This window comes from Micromys minutus, assembly GCF_963924665.1.
Source record: "Micromys minutus genome assembly, chromosome: 17".
In the NCBI taxonomy this organism is placed as follows: Eukaryota; Metazoa; Chordata; class Mammalia; order Rodentia; family Muridae; genus Micromys; species Micromys minutus.
Window position 1 is genome coordinate 51,175,032 of NC_137952.1, and position 12,807 is coordinate 51,187,838.

The window sequence follows — 12,807 nt, forward strand, 5'->3', positions numbered from 1 at the left end:
TCTAACTTGTCCTGACTTCCAGTGCCCAGTCTCTCCACAGACTGGGCCTTTCGGGCTGTGATCATGCTGTGTTACCCCACTTCTCCATAGCCGTCTCCTCTGATCGGGATCTTCATTCGTTGATGACTCTGTTCTTCCAGACACCAGACCTTCACTACTCCCACAACTGTCAAGAAAGCGCCTACCTGTGAGGGCTTTCCCCTGGATGCTTCCTGCCTGGCTTTTACACATGGGCCATTTCCTCAACTCTGTCCAGAGTCCTAGTCCCAAGTGAGGCCTCTGCTGACCTGTTATCCCTCCTCCCTGCCCCCCTTTTTTAATTATTTGAAAATCTTACGTTGTGCACCCGGATTGCGCTCACCTCCCAGTCCACCCTTGCAAAAGAGAAACTAGAAACAAACAAACAAAAACCAAGTCCATTCCGTGTTGTCCACAAACTCACTGGAGCATGGTCTACCCCCTAGTGGCCAGTCCTAAAGGGAGGGCGAGTCTTTCTCCACCAGTATCCCCCCCCAACACCACTGCCCCTAGGTGCCATCCACTGCAGAGCTGTGCTGAAGCAGAGCTCACCTGTAGGGACAGACGAGGGAGGGAGAGGTGTGGGTACCACCAAGATTCTAAGCTGGCCAGAATTTCAATATCTCATTGTGGACTCCAGCAGGTTGGGGGGACACAGGTAGGTAGAATTCATCTGGGATTTTATCATTTTATATTCTTTAAGTGATGAAAAATAGGTGTTTGGTTATTCTTTCTCTTCCATTACGCCGTGAACTTTCTTATACGCCAAGAATTCATTGTTGGCCATATTAATGCTATAAATGTGCCCCCCTTCCTCCCTTCCTTCCATCTACACATTCTCTCCCAATATTGATTGGCATCTTTCCTCAATTTAAAGAAATATTTCTACTCAGCATTTTGTGGGGCTTTAAGAGCAAATTTACAACCTCCCCCCACCCCGTGTCACCCTGAGTGTCCTGGAAAGGACAGCACAAAACATTCCTTCTATCCAACTACACACTCCAATGCCAGCACAAGAGCTTCATTTGGCTTTGCTTTAGTTTGCTCTTTGCTAAGTGGAAATCCGAGCAAAATGATTGAGTCTTCCAGGAAGCCCCAGCTGCTAAGGCTGCACATGGACCACCTGCAAGGACAGACTGACATGAAGGCCACAACTGCCGCTGACAGAGAATGTGAGCCTGGGCTATGCCAAACCCTGGGCTTGTCCCAGTGAAACTGTAAAGGTTATTTTGAATAAGCTTTAATTAAGGTTCATTTCCAAAACTCTGTCTGAGAAAGATTCTTGGTACCTGCTGGCCATCCCTTGGTAACTGCTTCAGTGTCCCCTGAGCCATAATTAGCAGTTAGGCGGGAAAGAGATGCCACCTGCACATGAAATCCTGGAAGGAAGCGGGCTTGAGCGACTGCAGTATCTCATAGGAAGCAGATGCTCTGAAGGGCTTCCACAGACACACATTCTAGACAACTCTAACGTGCCAGCTCCCTTCCCATTCTCAGAAGCTATGGACTCAAGTGCCAGCACCGGTCAGGGTCTGTAGGGCCCGTGAGTGTCTGAAAGGCCTTCCCCAGTCTGCTCAGTCTGTCCTGGCCTTGGCCTTTCGGAAGGGCTTCTGAGTTCCCGGGAAGGAAAAAGCTGAGTGATCGATCAGTGGATGCCAATCACTGCAAGCTCCTGTTCCCAAGCTGCAGGATCACAGACAGACAGACGAGAGGCCCAGGCACGGCCAGCAGGGCTGTTTTCACTTGTAGCCACATTTTGCTGTGACTATCTAGGATTCTTTTTTTTTTTTTTTAAACATAGAGCATCCATGCATATTTTTTTCTCTCTTAAGAAAACCACTTTACCACAAAAGAAGAGACACAGGTCTTTTCAAGGGTCCAGAACTTTGTGTGTATCCTTAAGTACCCTTTAGAGGTCTGCACAGTGGCAGAAGCCTCTGGAAGGTAGAGCTGTCTCAGAGATGTCACATCTGACAGGCTGCAGCATCACTTTCTAGCTGACCAAATGGAAAAATATGTCTCACCTCCGCCTGTCTCCCAGAGCAACAGGAGGGGAGTAACGGGGTGTTAAAAGGATACAGGGATGGATAAGCACTAAACAGTGTGGTGATAAACAGGCCATGGAGAGTTCGCTCTGAGCCTGAGCATCACTTACAGAAGCATCCAGAATCAAGTTTCAGCTACTCAGAGCTGCACTACCCAGCCTGGGGATTAACCTGGCTCCTGGCTTCCCCCACACCAGGCTTTGACCATATTGCTTGTCACTGACCCACTTTCCCTAAGAGATCGAGAAGGGGGAAGGCAGATGAAAGGTAATTATAGGTGTTTGTTCTGCATCTTGCATCAGACCCAACACATCTGTGGTCTGGAGACACACCTGTACCACTTAAAGCAACAGCCTGGCTTCTTTCTGCTCTGCCTTTCTATTTCCCCCGGTCTCCTGTGTTGTAAGACAAGAGATGGCAGGAATTATTCTTTAAAGAATTTATAACCCCCCCTAGATAAACACACACTACAGGGTTACATGTTCTAAAAAAACTGAGACAGAAGTGCAGATGCTCCTGCGCTTGTAAGAGTTACACAAATCCACTGTGAGTTGATAACTCTAACTTACAGCGTTTCACTGAGGAAGCAAGCTGGGTCTGCGTGATGGGATGAAGAGTGGTTACGAACTTTCTATCAGCATCATCTCACCTTTTCGAGAATATATGTATAAGTTACAAAACAAAAGCAAAATGGGTCAGAATTGAGCTGGCTGTGTGGGAGGGATCTAGGCTGGGGTCTAATGGCATTGTTGGGATGGAGGTAGTTATCTACCTACAGAACACATGGCGACATTTGGGCCAGGGACAGTCGTGTGTGCTGAGGGTGTACGCTGGCAGGTTGTGAGTCCTTGAGTACACAGTGACATAAAAGAACTCATATTTACAGAAAATGTCTGGCTTCTCTACACGTAATTCTCAAAGTTAATTCTGGACTTTAATATCAGCAACAACCCAGCCACTATTGCTTGGTTTATGGGACCACCATGACAGGGTAGGCACTGGGTTGGCATGTCTATGCATGGAGTGGAAGGTGAGAACTGTGTTGTCAAATTTGTCTGCAATCTCTGGTTGTTCACTCATGGTTTATGCTTCAGCTTAGTCCAAACTACTAAGGAGAGGCAGGACGTGACATTCTCTGAAGTCCCTTCTACCTCCACGTTCTCTGATGTTCTTTGCTGGTTTTCCTAAGCTATGATAATGCTAAACACACAAAAAGCACACGAATAAGCTGTGCTGTCAATCGGCCTTACTAAGACTTTACCAGGAGGGAGGAAGGGAGCCTGAGAGAAAGAAAGAATACTGACTGAGTGACATGCGGAGCTCTACCCTTCTAACCAGCATGGAAAGCTTGTCAGATCAGGGCTGGGTTTTACCTGTCTGTTTCTGGGGGCTAACTCGATTATTAATTGCCCAGTAAAATATCCTTCCAGGATCTGTACAGAGAATCACGGAAGTCTGTAAGACCCTGGTGGCCTCAACAAGGAGAAGCTGGTGGAACTTGGCACCTCAAAGGCCAGTGAACCACAGAACTAGTGAATCACCACATCCCAGATTCCCTATGGACCAAGGCATGGCAGGATGTCTTCGACTTTGCGAATCACTTCATTGGCTCCTGCCAAGTGGACCCGATGGTATCAGGTCAGGGTTTCTGGCACAACGGCAGAAGCTGTTGCAGTGAACAGCAGAAAAGAATGACAAAAGTCTATTCTCTGGGACAGATGAACACAATGCCCCTTTCCAAGAGGACATCCAGGCACACATCTGAGAAAGAGAAAAGTTTGCAGCGTTGGGCAGCAGCAGCATCTTAAGACTGACCCAGACTAATCTGGTCTAAGCCCCAGATATGACCTACATTCAAGCAGCAGATACGGATCAAAGTCGGGGTGACACATTTTCTCCCACTTGCTCTATTATCTTGGAACCTTTGCAACCTCGCCTGTCATGAAAGAGAAAGTACTGCTGACCCTGTCTTGGAGAAATAAAGGGCTGTGTTTTTGAGGCTAACAAATAAACAAAGTCCTGTGCTCCCTCTGCTGGCCCTCCACAGCAATATTGACATGCGTAGGAGCCATAACTAGTGTTGGCACCTCAAGCAAATACCAGCCAGTCCAGGCACACCGAGAACAAATCTTCTTGAACTTGGTTTTATACATTCCTCGGAATAAAAACATATTTTCACCAAATTTTGACCAAGGCAATTTCAAATGCTGAAAGTTAGATATTCCATGAGGCATACCTACTGTTCTCACCTGCCAAATTGCTAGTGGTGACTATAACTAGAGTTACTTTGGGATTCATTTATCAATAGACACAAGTGGACTCCTCAAGATTTTAAGGTCCAGACACACAATCTTTAGAGCAGCTTCAGGGGGTGGAAAACAAAACAAAGCCCAAAAACCAAAGCCAAAACCACCAAAAAAACCCAGCAACAAGGAAACCCCCATTCAAGTCCAAACAAGCTTCTTTCCCCCTTTCTGTTCGGTAAGAGCAGCTCCCAAAGGTAAAGATTTACACTATATTCCTTTGGATAATGTCAAACATCAGACTGGATTCTCCAGGTCATTAGCATGCAGAAGAATGACCTCATGGTGAACAGATGCACTTGGCTGTGCGCTGCAGTGATTACATCAGTCCCTCCCCAGCACTCGAGGGTGCCCATTCCAGTTAACCCTTTACAGGCAGGCCTCTCTGCTTTTCCCCTTCCTTGATAACATGAAAACACAAACTTAGTGCTCTACTCCCATAGCTGTGTAGGTTAAGCACAGGCAAGTATGCATCCATAAAACATATAGATGTTAATATGGGCTACCTTTTAGATTATTTATTGTTTGCCAGTAAGGGAAGGGATCAAATGGAAAACTGCAGACAGGCAGGCCTAGGTAAAAAAGCTATCCAACTACCTTTCATACCGAGTGTTATTAATTCAACAATGGATGCAACAGATACAAAGGGCTGCTTTAAAATAGTATTTCTGGTTGGGAGATGAATCCTCTTTTTAAAGCCATTGACAGAAGATGAACTCTTATGTTTGAGTCCCATGTCCCTATTCAGAGCTCATAGTGTATGTACCAAGGACCTCTGTGCACTCTTTTGGGTGTTCTGGCCCCTAGGGCTCTGTGGTCAGGGAGTGTGGAAGCCACAGGCATTTCCCATCAGTACAGTCTCTGGTCAAGCTCACCTGCACATATGCTCTCTACGGTGGGACTGTGTGCTCCTTTCTGGCTTGCTATGCTATGCAATGCAGGCATCTTCCTTAAAGACTGTATCCTAGGGAAACCTGTGCTTATGTATGTAAGGAGCCTGGGAGCCCATGGCCCTGCTTTGATGAGATAAATGGCCACAGAGAGGTTGCCTGGACCCTGTGTGCACTGTGGGGAGTAAGCAATTGAGGGTCCAGTTTTTCGGTTGGTATGTTGCCTGGAAGAACAGACCTCACCTCAGTCTCTGAGTGTAAGTTGGCTGGGCTGGGCTCATCTGGTTTTGACTGTGCTTGTCAACACTCCACACACCAAACAACAACAACAACAACAACAACAACAACAACAACAACACAAAACCACTGTGAATAAGTGAAAAGTGTTTTCCTCTGTGAAGGTAGGGGTGAGGCCTGCACACACGCCAGGAAGAATACAGCGCTGACAGGGTGCCTGTGAACGGGGCTGATGAGCCCACGCTCACTGCAACGCCCTCACATAGCAGCTCACATAGATCTTATTTCCTGGTCACTGGGAAGGGCAAACAGAAGCTGTGAACGTGACGGGATGCGATTCTGATCTGAAGGACAGAATGCATTCTCTTTGGTCAAAGTTCTATATTTGGTTTCTTGCCCAATGTTCTAATGCCTGACCCGAGAAGCTGTCAGAATTTTTATTAAATAATTAAAAAGCAAAACAGGACATTCTCAAAAAAAAAAAAAAAAAAGAAAAGAAAAGAAAAGAAAAAGTATGAACTATCTTCTCCAAAGTGGTCACACAAATCAAAATGTTCCTACAGTCCTAGGGACGAAATCCAAACTGGCTGAATAATTATGAGCTGTATTTATAGAGGCTAAAATATGCACAGAAAATAACACCCATCCATCATTATCTCAATGACACTGATGGTCATCAACCTTAAAAAGAAAAAGTTAAGAAATATGCACATTTGGTTATTATTTCATTTTTTCTTTTACTTTTAAGAAATGAAATGTTTTCTTAGAAGTTAAAAAACCAAAACCAAAGCCTGCATTGAAAAAAACCACGTCACAGTGTCTCCAAAGGATGAGAAAGGGCTGAGTGGAGCTTTAGAGCATTGGGTTGCTGCTCTTTCACTGAGAAATCAGACTTTAAACCTCCAGCCAGACTGGGTATGAAATCTTCATTCCCCTTGAAACAGATTTTTTTCTTGTTTTAGAGAGACTGCTGGCAGAGCGTATAAAAGAATCCAATTCACAGCTGTTCTACTTTTTTTTAATGTAGAAAACATTAATCAAAGCTTTAAGTTATAAGCTTTTTCTCATGTTGCTCAGTGTCCCAGTTCAACAAAGATCAATAGAGGCCATCCCTGTGTTTCTCTCGCCTCACCAGGAAGCGGAGTCGTGATTATGTAAATGGAGCTCCGCACCTCTGCCAGCTTGCTTATCTCCCAAGCCTTCTGCCTGCTGCTCCTGGCTTCCCATGCAAGTGCTCTCCCTCTTATCTCCCAACAAAGCTCCAAGAGGCAAGGACTGAAGCCAGCGATGTTAAACAATGACGCATGGCTGATTTTATTTGTAAGTGATTTATTTCACTGAATTTAATTTTTTTTCACTTTGTGTGTAAGATATTTGTTAACAAGTCAGCACAGGAGAAGCAAGCCCGTGTTCAGAAGCAATTAACACAGGCTAGAAATCTATTAAGCATCCTTAGAGCTATGCTGAAACCAGGGAAGGTGAAGGAAGCCCCTCGTTGAGAATTTCCACAGGCTGTAGACTAAATGTTCCACTTACTCTCTGACAGGCAATTAATCTGTAACAGCATGTGGAAATTTACTAGTAATAATTTTATTCTTTGAAAAAGAACCTGTAATTATCATATCAACAATTTAAGTGGCAGGACAGACTTTTCTTCAAATTGATAGTATTATATAGAAATAGTATGTATCTAAAAATTTTAAAAAATTCATGGAAAATTCTGTAATTCCACTGACCTGCTAAATGAAAGTCATTATTATAATGTACTGGTCAGTGGCTTGTCCACACGAACAGCAACTCCTCCAGTAAGCAGTGTGCACGCGGCCCTCTGTAATAATGGGCCTGGGGACACCGTCCTTCCCTGTCTCCAGCATTAATCCCTGACCCTAGTATCTCAGCAGCATAATCCCCATTTAGCATTAGGAGCAGCGGCTTCACTGTGAGGAACTCTTTTCTGATAAGTATGCAGTGATTTGGGCATCGCTTTTAAACAACATATTCCCAGCTCAGCAAGAAACTCACACTCCTGAATGAACCGGAGCACATTATTGAGAAAAAGTTCATTAACCTTGCTAGATTCGAGGGCTAACAGGATAGCGGAAGAAAGGAACAGCGGACAGCTCGGATACAAAACAAATTAAAATGAATGCCATCATTCTTTTTGAAATTCATTAGTTGATTCAGAGGGAGAATGTTCTTAAATTTGCAAGCATTTATCTGTGAAAAACAGGTGTACATCTGCTACTCAAACACGTCCTAAGGAGAGAGGAGAATGATGTGGACACTCACCCGTCCCACTGAGAGAGTAGCTGGGAGAAGGAGAAAAGACTTGAGCAGCGAAATCCTCAAATGTCATGACTTCCCGGTGGTTTTGAATTATTGCTTCCAGATACAGAGCTCGCTCCTCGTAGCTGCAGAGATTAGTTAAGGAGACAAACACACGTGCAAAATGGCATGCAGAGCGGTGGGCAATTTGTTTGAATGCAGTTACTCAGCTTTCCTGTCCTGTGCAAAACCATTTTAGAAACTCCTTAGCATTTTGCCAGAAAGTTAACTATTTGTCAGACATAATAGTAAGATGCTAGTTGTAAGACCTAGGTTTCTTTCGGGCTTCATTTATATATAACAGTAACATCATATATGTGTGTGTATGTGTGTGTGTCATATTAAATATATAGAATATAAATAAATATATATGAAGGTTACAGGATTATAGCAAAGCACTGATTGTATCATCTCGAAGGCTGACTTAAGCCAGCAGAGAGGTGGTGGAGTATAAGGACATCGGAAGGTCTGTTGTGACAGCGTTCCCTTCACTCCAGCTCCAGGTAACAAGAATACTTATATCAGTCTAAGGACACAGTAAGAGCTGGTGATATGGTGGCGGACGCTTTCAACAAAGGTTAGAAAACATAACTTATCGGGAGGAGCAGGCCAGGAATTACATTCTGCAAGGGCGGCAGAGCCCCTGAGCAGGGTAAGTGATGAGCAATAGAAAATAAAAATGGAGACGGAGGGAGGGCGTAGCAAATGGTGCACAGCACAACTGCGGAAAAATAAAAAGAAAGAAAGAAACCATTGCCTTCTAATTGAAGCTGCAGTCTGGAACACACAACATTCAAATGTGTAATCAAAAACCAGTCACCAATAAAACTTACAAGCGTAACACGCTGAAGCAACTTTCCAGCTGTCTTAATAGGACCCCTGCGTGTGGCAGCCTTTCACAGGGCAGAAAGCAAATCTTCCCCTTTGTGTGAGGCTTCTGTTTCCTCTGAAGGTGAATCATGCACTGCCAATAACAGGGACGTCAGGATGATCTGACAGTGAATGGGGACGCTGCACACAGAACTTTAGGAATTAGCACTGAGAAGCCAGCATGATGTCCCATTTTCCCTTCCTCATTATCCATGCAAACGTTAGCGGATGTGTTTTGATTATTTTGAAAATGGTGCAATTTCTTCATGAACACAAAACTCAGAGAATGTAGATTTCCCTTGAATTTGTATCTTGGGCTGAAAAGAAGAAACACGATTCTGTGTGTCACTAACATTTTACGTATCCTAAAACAATCTCTTCAAGGTAACTTAGGAATGATTATGCCCTTCCAAGCAGTTTCTGTAGAGCTTGTGTTAAAACTGGAGACACTTCTCTATTTTCTTTTGGGAAAGTCTTGACACTGGTTTCAAGATGCAGGTTCTGTCCCCACTGTTTTATATCTTCAGGGTTGTAGTCACACCACGAGGGGACCGGAGGCACTCTGGAGCAGGGCTGACTCACCCGGGAGCCACATGTGACCATCACAATTTAAATGTTTATTATCTGAAGTCCAAAAGGAATAGCTATGCTTCTCAGTCCCAATCTCTGTATTTCAAACACCCAGTAGTTACCCAGTCAGACGGCAGATACAGGGTCTGGGGTAGGCACAAACACAGAGAGTCGTATTGGGATCTGCTTCATACTAGAATTTCCCTTAGAAACTCTTAGAAGAAATGGAGAATATGCATTGGGAGCTTTCAAAAGTGGCCCCTTTGAAGATGATTTGATTTTTTTTTTTCTCCTATGGATGGTCACAGCAGCGCCAGGCCTGGGCAGCGTGATCCAGGGCTGGCTCCTGGGCTGCAGGCTGAACTCCTGGTGACTTGCCTTAATGAACAGGCTGCCAAACTTCCTCAGCGAGAGGCGCCTGCTCAGGCCCAATTCTAGAGGGACCCACTAATGCCATTCACGTCTCATTATGAGCATGCTCATTCTGTGCAGCACTTGGCTGTCACCACAGAGCGGCCCTCCGTGGATGGCCCCAGCAAGCCGCTGGTCTGGGGAACAGCAGGATGTTAGGCCTGAGTGGCCGTCTGGCGAACAGGCCCTCTGACACTAAGCTGGCACGTGCTGGCCCAGCAGGGGCTGAGCCAGGCGTGACAAATTACTCAAAGAGCTGAGCTAAACTTATGGTTGACAACCACCTGAGCCTTCAGACTGCTGTGGCCCACTGTCAACGCTCAGTTCACGGCTCCCCCCTCTCAGCATAGTCTGCTTGTGGGCCTGGGTTAGAGCAAGCACAGCCCTCTAAAGACTTGTCACACTCTATCTAGTATTGTCCTGCTGTTTCCTGAAAGGTCCCACTGCATCTAACACATCCCCATACAGAGCTGGAGACAATGGTGACCAACACAGAAATGTGTGTGCCCTTTGCTAGATTCTCCATAAAAGACTTCTCTGAAAAGTAGCCTTCCTAATCAAACTCACAATCAAACCTGCAGAAGGACTGGCACAAACAGATCCCAGGTGGCTGTCCTGTCCATCATCCTCATCCTGGATGACACCATCCAACTGTTAAGGGGCTGGTCCCTGCCATGAATGAGAGGTCTGGACTTTTAGGAACAAGTCCAGCACTGCGATCACAGGAAGCAGGCATCAACTTTTGGATTCTCCCACTGTGAATATTTATGGTCTGATTCTTGTATCTATAGACAATAGAGAACCACAACTGCTTCTGGAACTGGGTACCTAAGGAGGAAATGATCCCAAGGCTCTTAACTAAATGTAATGAAAGTATGAGCAAAGGTGAACTGGAACACTGTTGTCTGACACTATCCACAAAGCTTCCAAAAAAGGGGAAAAAAAGATATATCAATATACATCAAAATGACTTCTCTGGTCAGTGACCCTCCTCAGGCATATGCAGGTGGGTGACTGAGGCACTAAGCCATAAATCTGACACCCATTTTAATACTAGATACTGCTCTCCCCTCTCCTGAAAGTACCCCACAAACACACAACTTTTAAATCTATTCTGAATGACTACCTCATTAATATGACACAAATACTTTCAAAGGAGCAGTTTGTTCCTTGGTCAGTCAACTCAAAGGACTTTGGGATTACTAAGCAGAACCCCATCTTGTATTGGTCGTTCCTTACCCTCCCAGTGGGGTCTTCCTGTGTAGCCCAACTTGGCCTGGAATAAACCACACTCCTGCCTCTACTTGACAACTGCGTGGGACTACAGACAGGAGCTGCTATGCCTGGCTGGATTTGAGCTTTCTCAGCAAACCGCTCCGACATTTTTACATACAAATCGCACAAATCATCAATACTCTACTGGGCTGTCTCCAGTGGTTATAATCAATAGACACCTTGCAGACTCTGCTGGGAATCCAACCCCAGACTTCCAACTTTAGTCTGGTTGATACTTGATACTTCAGAACAGCAACAACATGACGGTAAGAAAGGCACTGGCTTCTGGTGAAAGGCCTAGGTTTCAGTTCAGGTCCTTTTCCTCACAACATGGGTGAACGGATAAGCTGCTCCAGCTTCAGCCTCAGTTGTTGCAGAGGTAAAATGGGCAGATATATGGAATCCTACCTGGACTTCCTCTACCCAGGATCCTGTGTAAAAGAGGCAGGTAAATATGGACGGCCTGCTCTGGCCACCCTAGTGTGGGCTCATAGACTCTGTTCAAGGAGCATAGCAGTGGATGAGCCGGGAGAGCCTCCGGTTTGGCTCTGCAGCCACCATGCTGCATTTCTGATTGGGAAACGTTAGCTCCGAACCATCAAGTGTTTTCTGGAATCAGTTACCCCTACACTAGAACTTGGACGAGAATCTAGATTTCTCTTTTACTGCACTCTGTGAAGACCACAGATTCCAGAATAGATTGGTTAAGTTCAGGATCTCATGCAAGGTTGAGAACTAAACTCCCAATGAGGACAAACCACCTGACTTAAATATGTATGGGTACAAAACCCAACCTGCAATGTAAACCTAGGCACACAGAGAACATGCTGACTGTGTGAATACAAAAACACAATCCCTCCATCTCAATCTCCTCCCTTCCTCTCCCATTTCCTTCTGCCTCTCCTCTCCTACCTCAGGTTCCCTGAGAGTTGACTGTTCAGCATTCTGGTTCTCTGTCCTGTGCAGATGTTTCTTTCTTACTAGTTCTGGAAGACCAGGTCCCCAGATAACAGGGCTGTACTTCCTTCCCCCCAGGAGCTCTGGGAAATTCTGTTCTTTATTTAGATACCAGGAAGCTGTTTGTACCCTTGCTTTTATGGGACATGGCTTCCTCTTTGTGTGTCTTTCAGCAGCATGCTGGTTGTTGGATTTAGTGCCCACCTGGAGGCCCAGGAGAACTCCTTATCTCAAGACCTTAACTCGTCCATGGGCTCCAGTGGCTCGGATGCGACACTGCACTCATCTTTATAGCGCAGTCGCTGCTTCTAAGTCTTCTACACACTGTCGGACTTAGTAAAGGATCAGGATTTACTTACTCTGTGCGCCCGAGGAAGTAGGTGATACGTTCTGGGGGCATGTGGCATATACGTACATTTGAGAGAAGGTGAAAAGGCAGAGAAGGAGGGAGGAGTTGAGGACAGACCAGCCCAACACCGTCAAACACGGTCACAGCTGAAATCAGAAGCCCTGACATGAGGTCCTTCTGATCCTTGACACGTGTAGGAACCTGCCACCAGGCAGAACACACTGCAGGCAGGTTCAGGTAGCCATGTACCACTCCACATAAATGGATAAATTTTTAAAATGAGCAGCCTGGGGGCAGACACAATTATTCTCTAAACTCTAAAGCCATACATCCTTCCACAGAGAGTCTGTTTGTCTTTCAGGAGAATGCAAATTTCGATGTTAGGACTATTTAAGATTGCAAATACATGAATCATTCAATGTAAATGTCACAGCCTGGTGACATGAAGAGGAGACTTGACTGAATAATGCAATTGCGTGAGGTGGAAAGGAAATGAAACACATGGAGGTATGAGATATTAGATTAGGTCTGCAGCCCTAATGATACACTCCTGGAGG

General features: G+C 45.3%; 1 protein-coding gene across 2 annotated transcripts in view; it reads right to left on the reverse strand.

Annotated features, from left to right (window-relative positions):
• Positions 1-7,738: 7,738 nt before the first annotated feature.
• Positions 7,739-12,807, reverse strand: part of RALGAPA2 (Ral GTPase activating protein catalytic subunit alpha 2) — a gene marked incomplete at both ends in the record, with an annotated part of 234,696 nt that continues 229,627 nt past the window's right edge. For both annotated transcript variants that reach the window (XM_080931325.1, XM_080931324.1), the window contains one exon: positions 7,739-7,904. In XM_080931325.1, coding sequence (XP_080787451.1) covers positions 7,739-7,904 — 166 coding nt within the window. The remainder of the gene's footprint in view (positions 7,905-12,807) is intronic.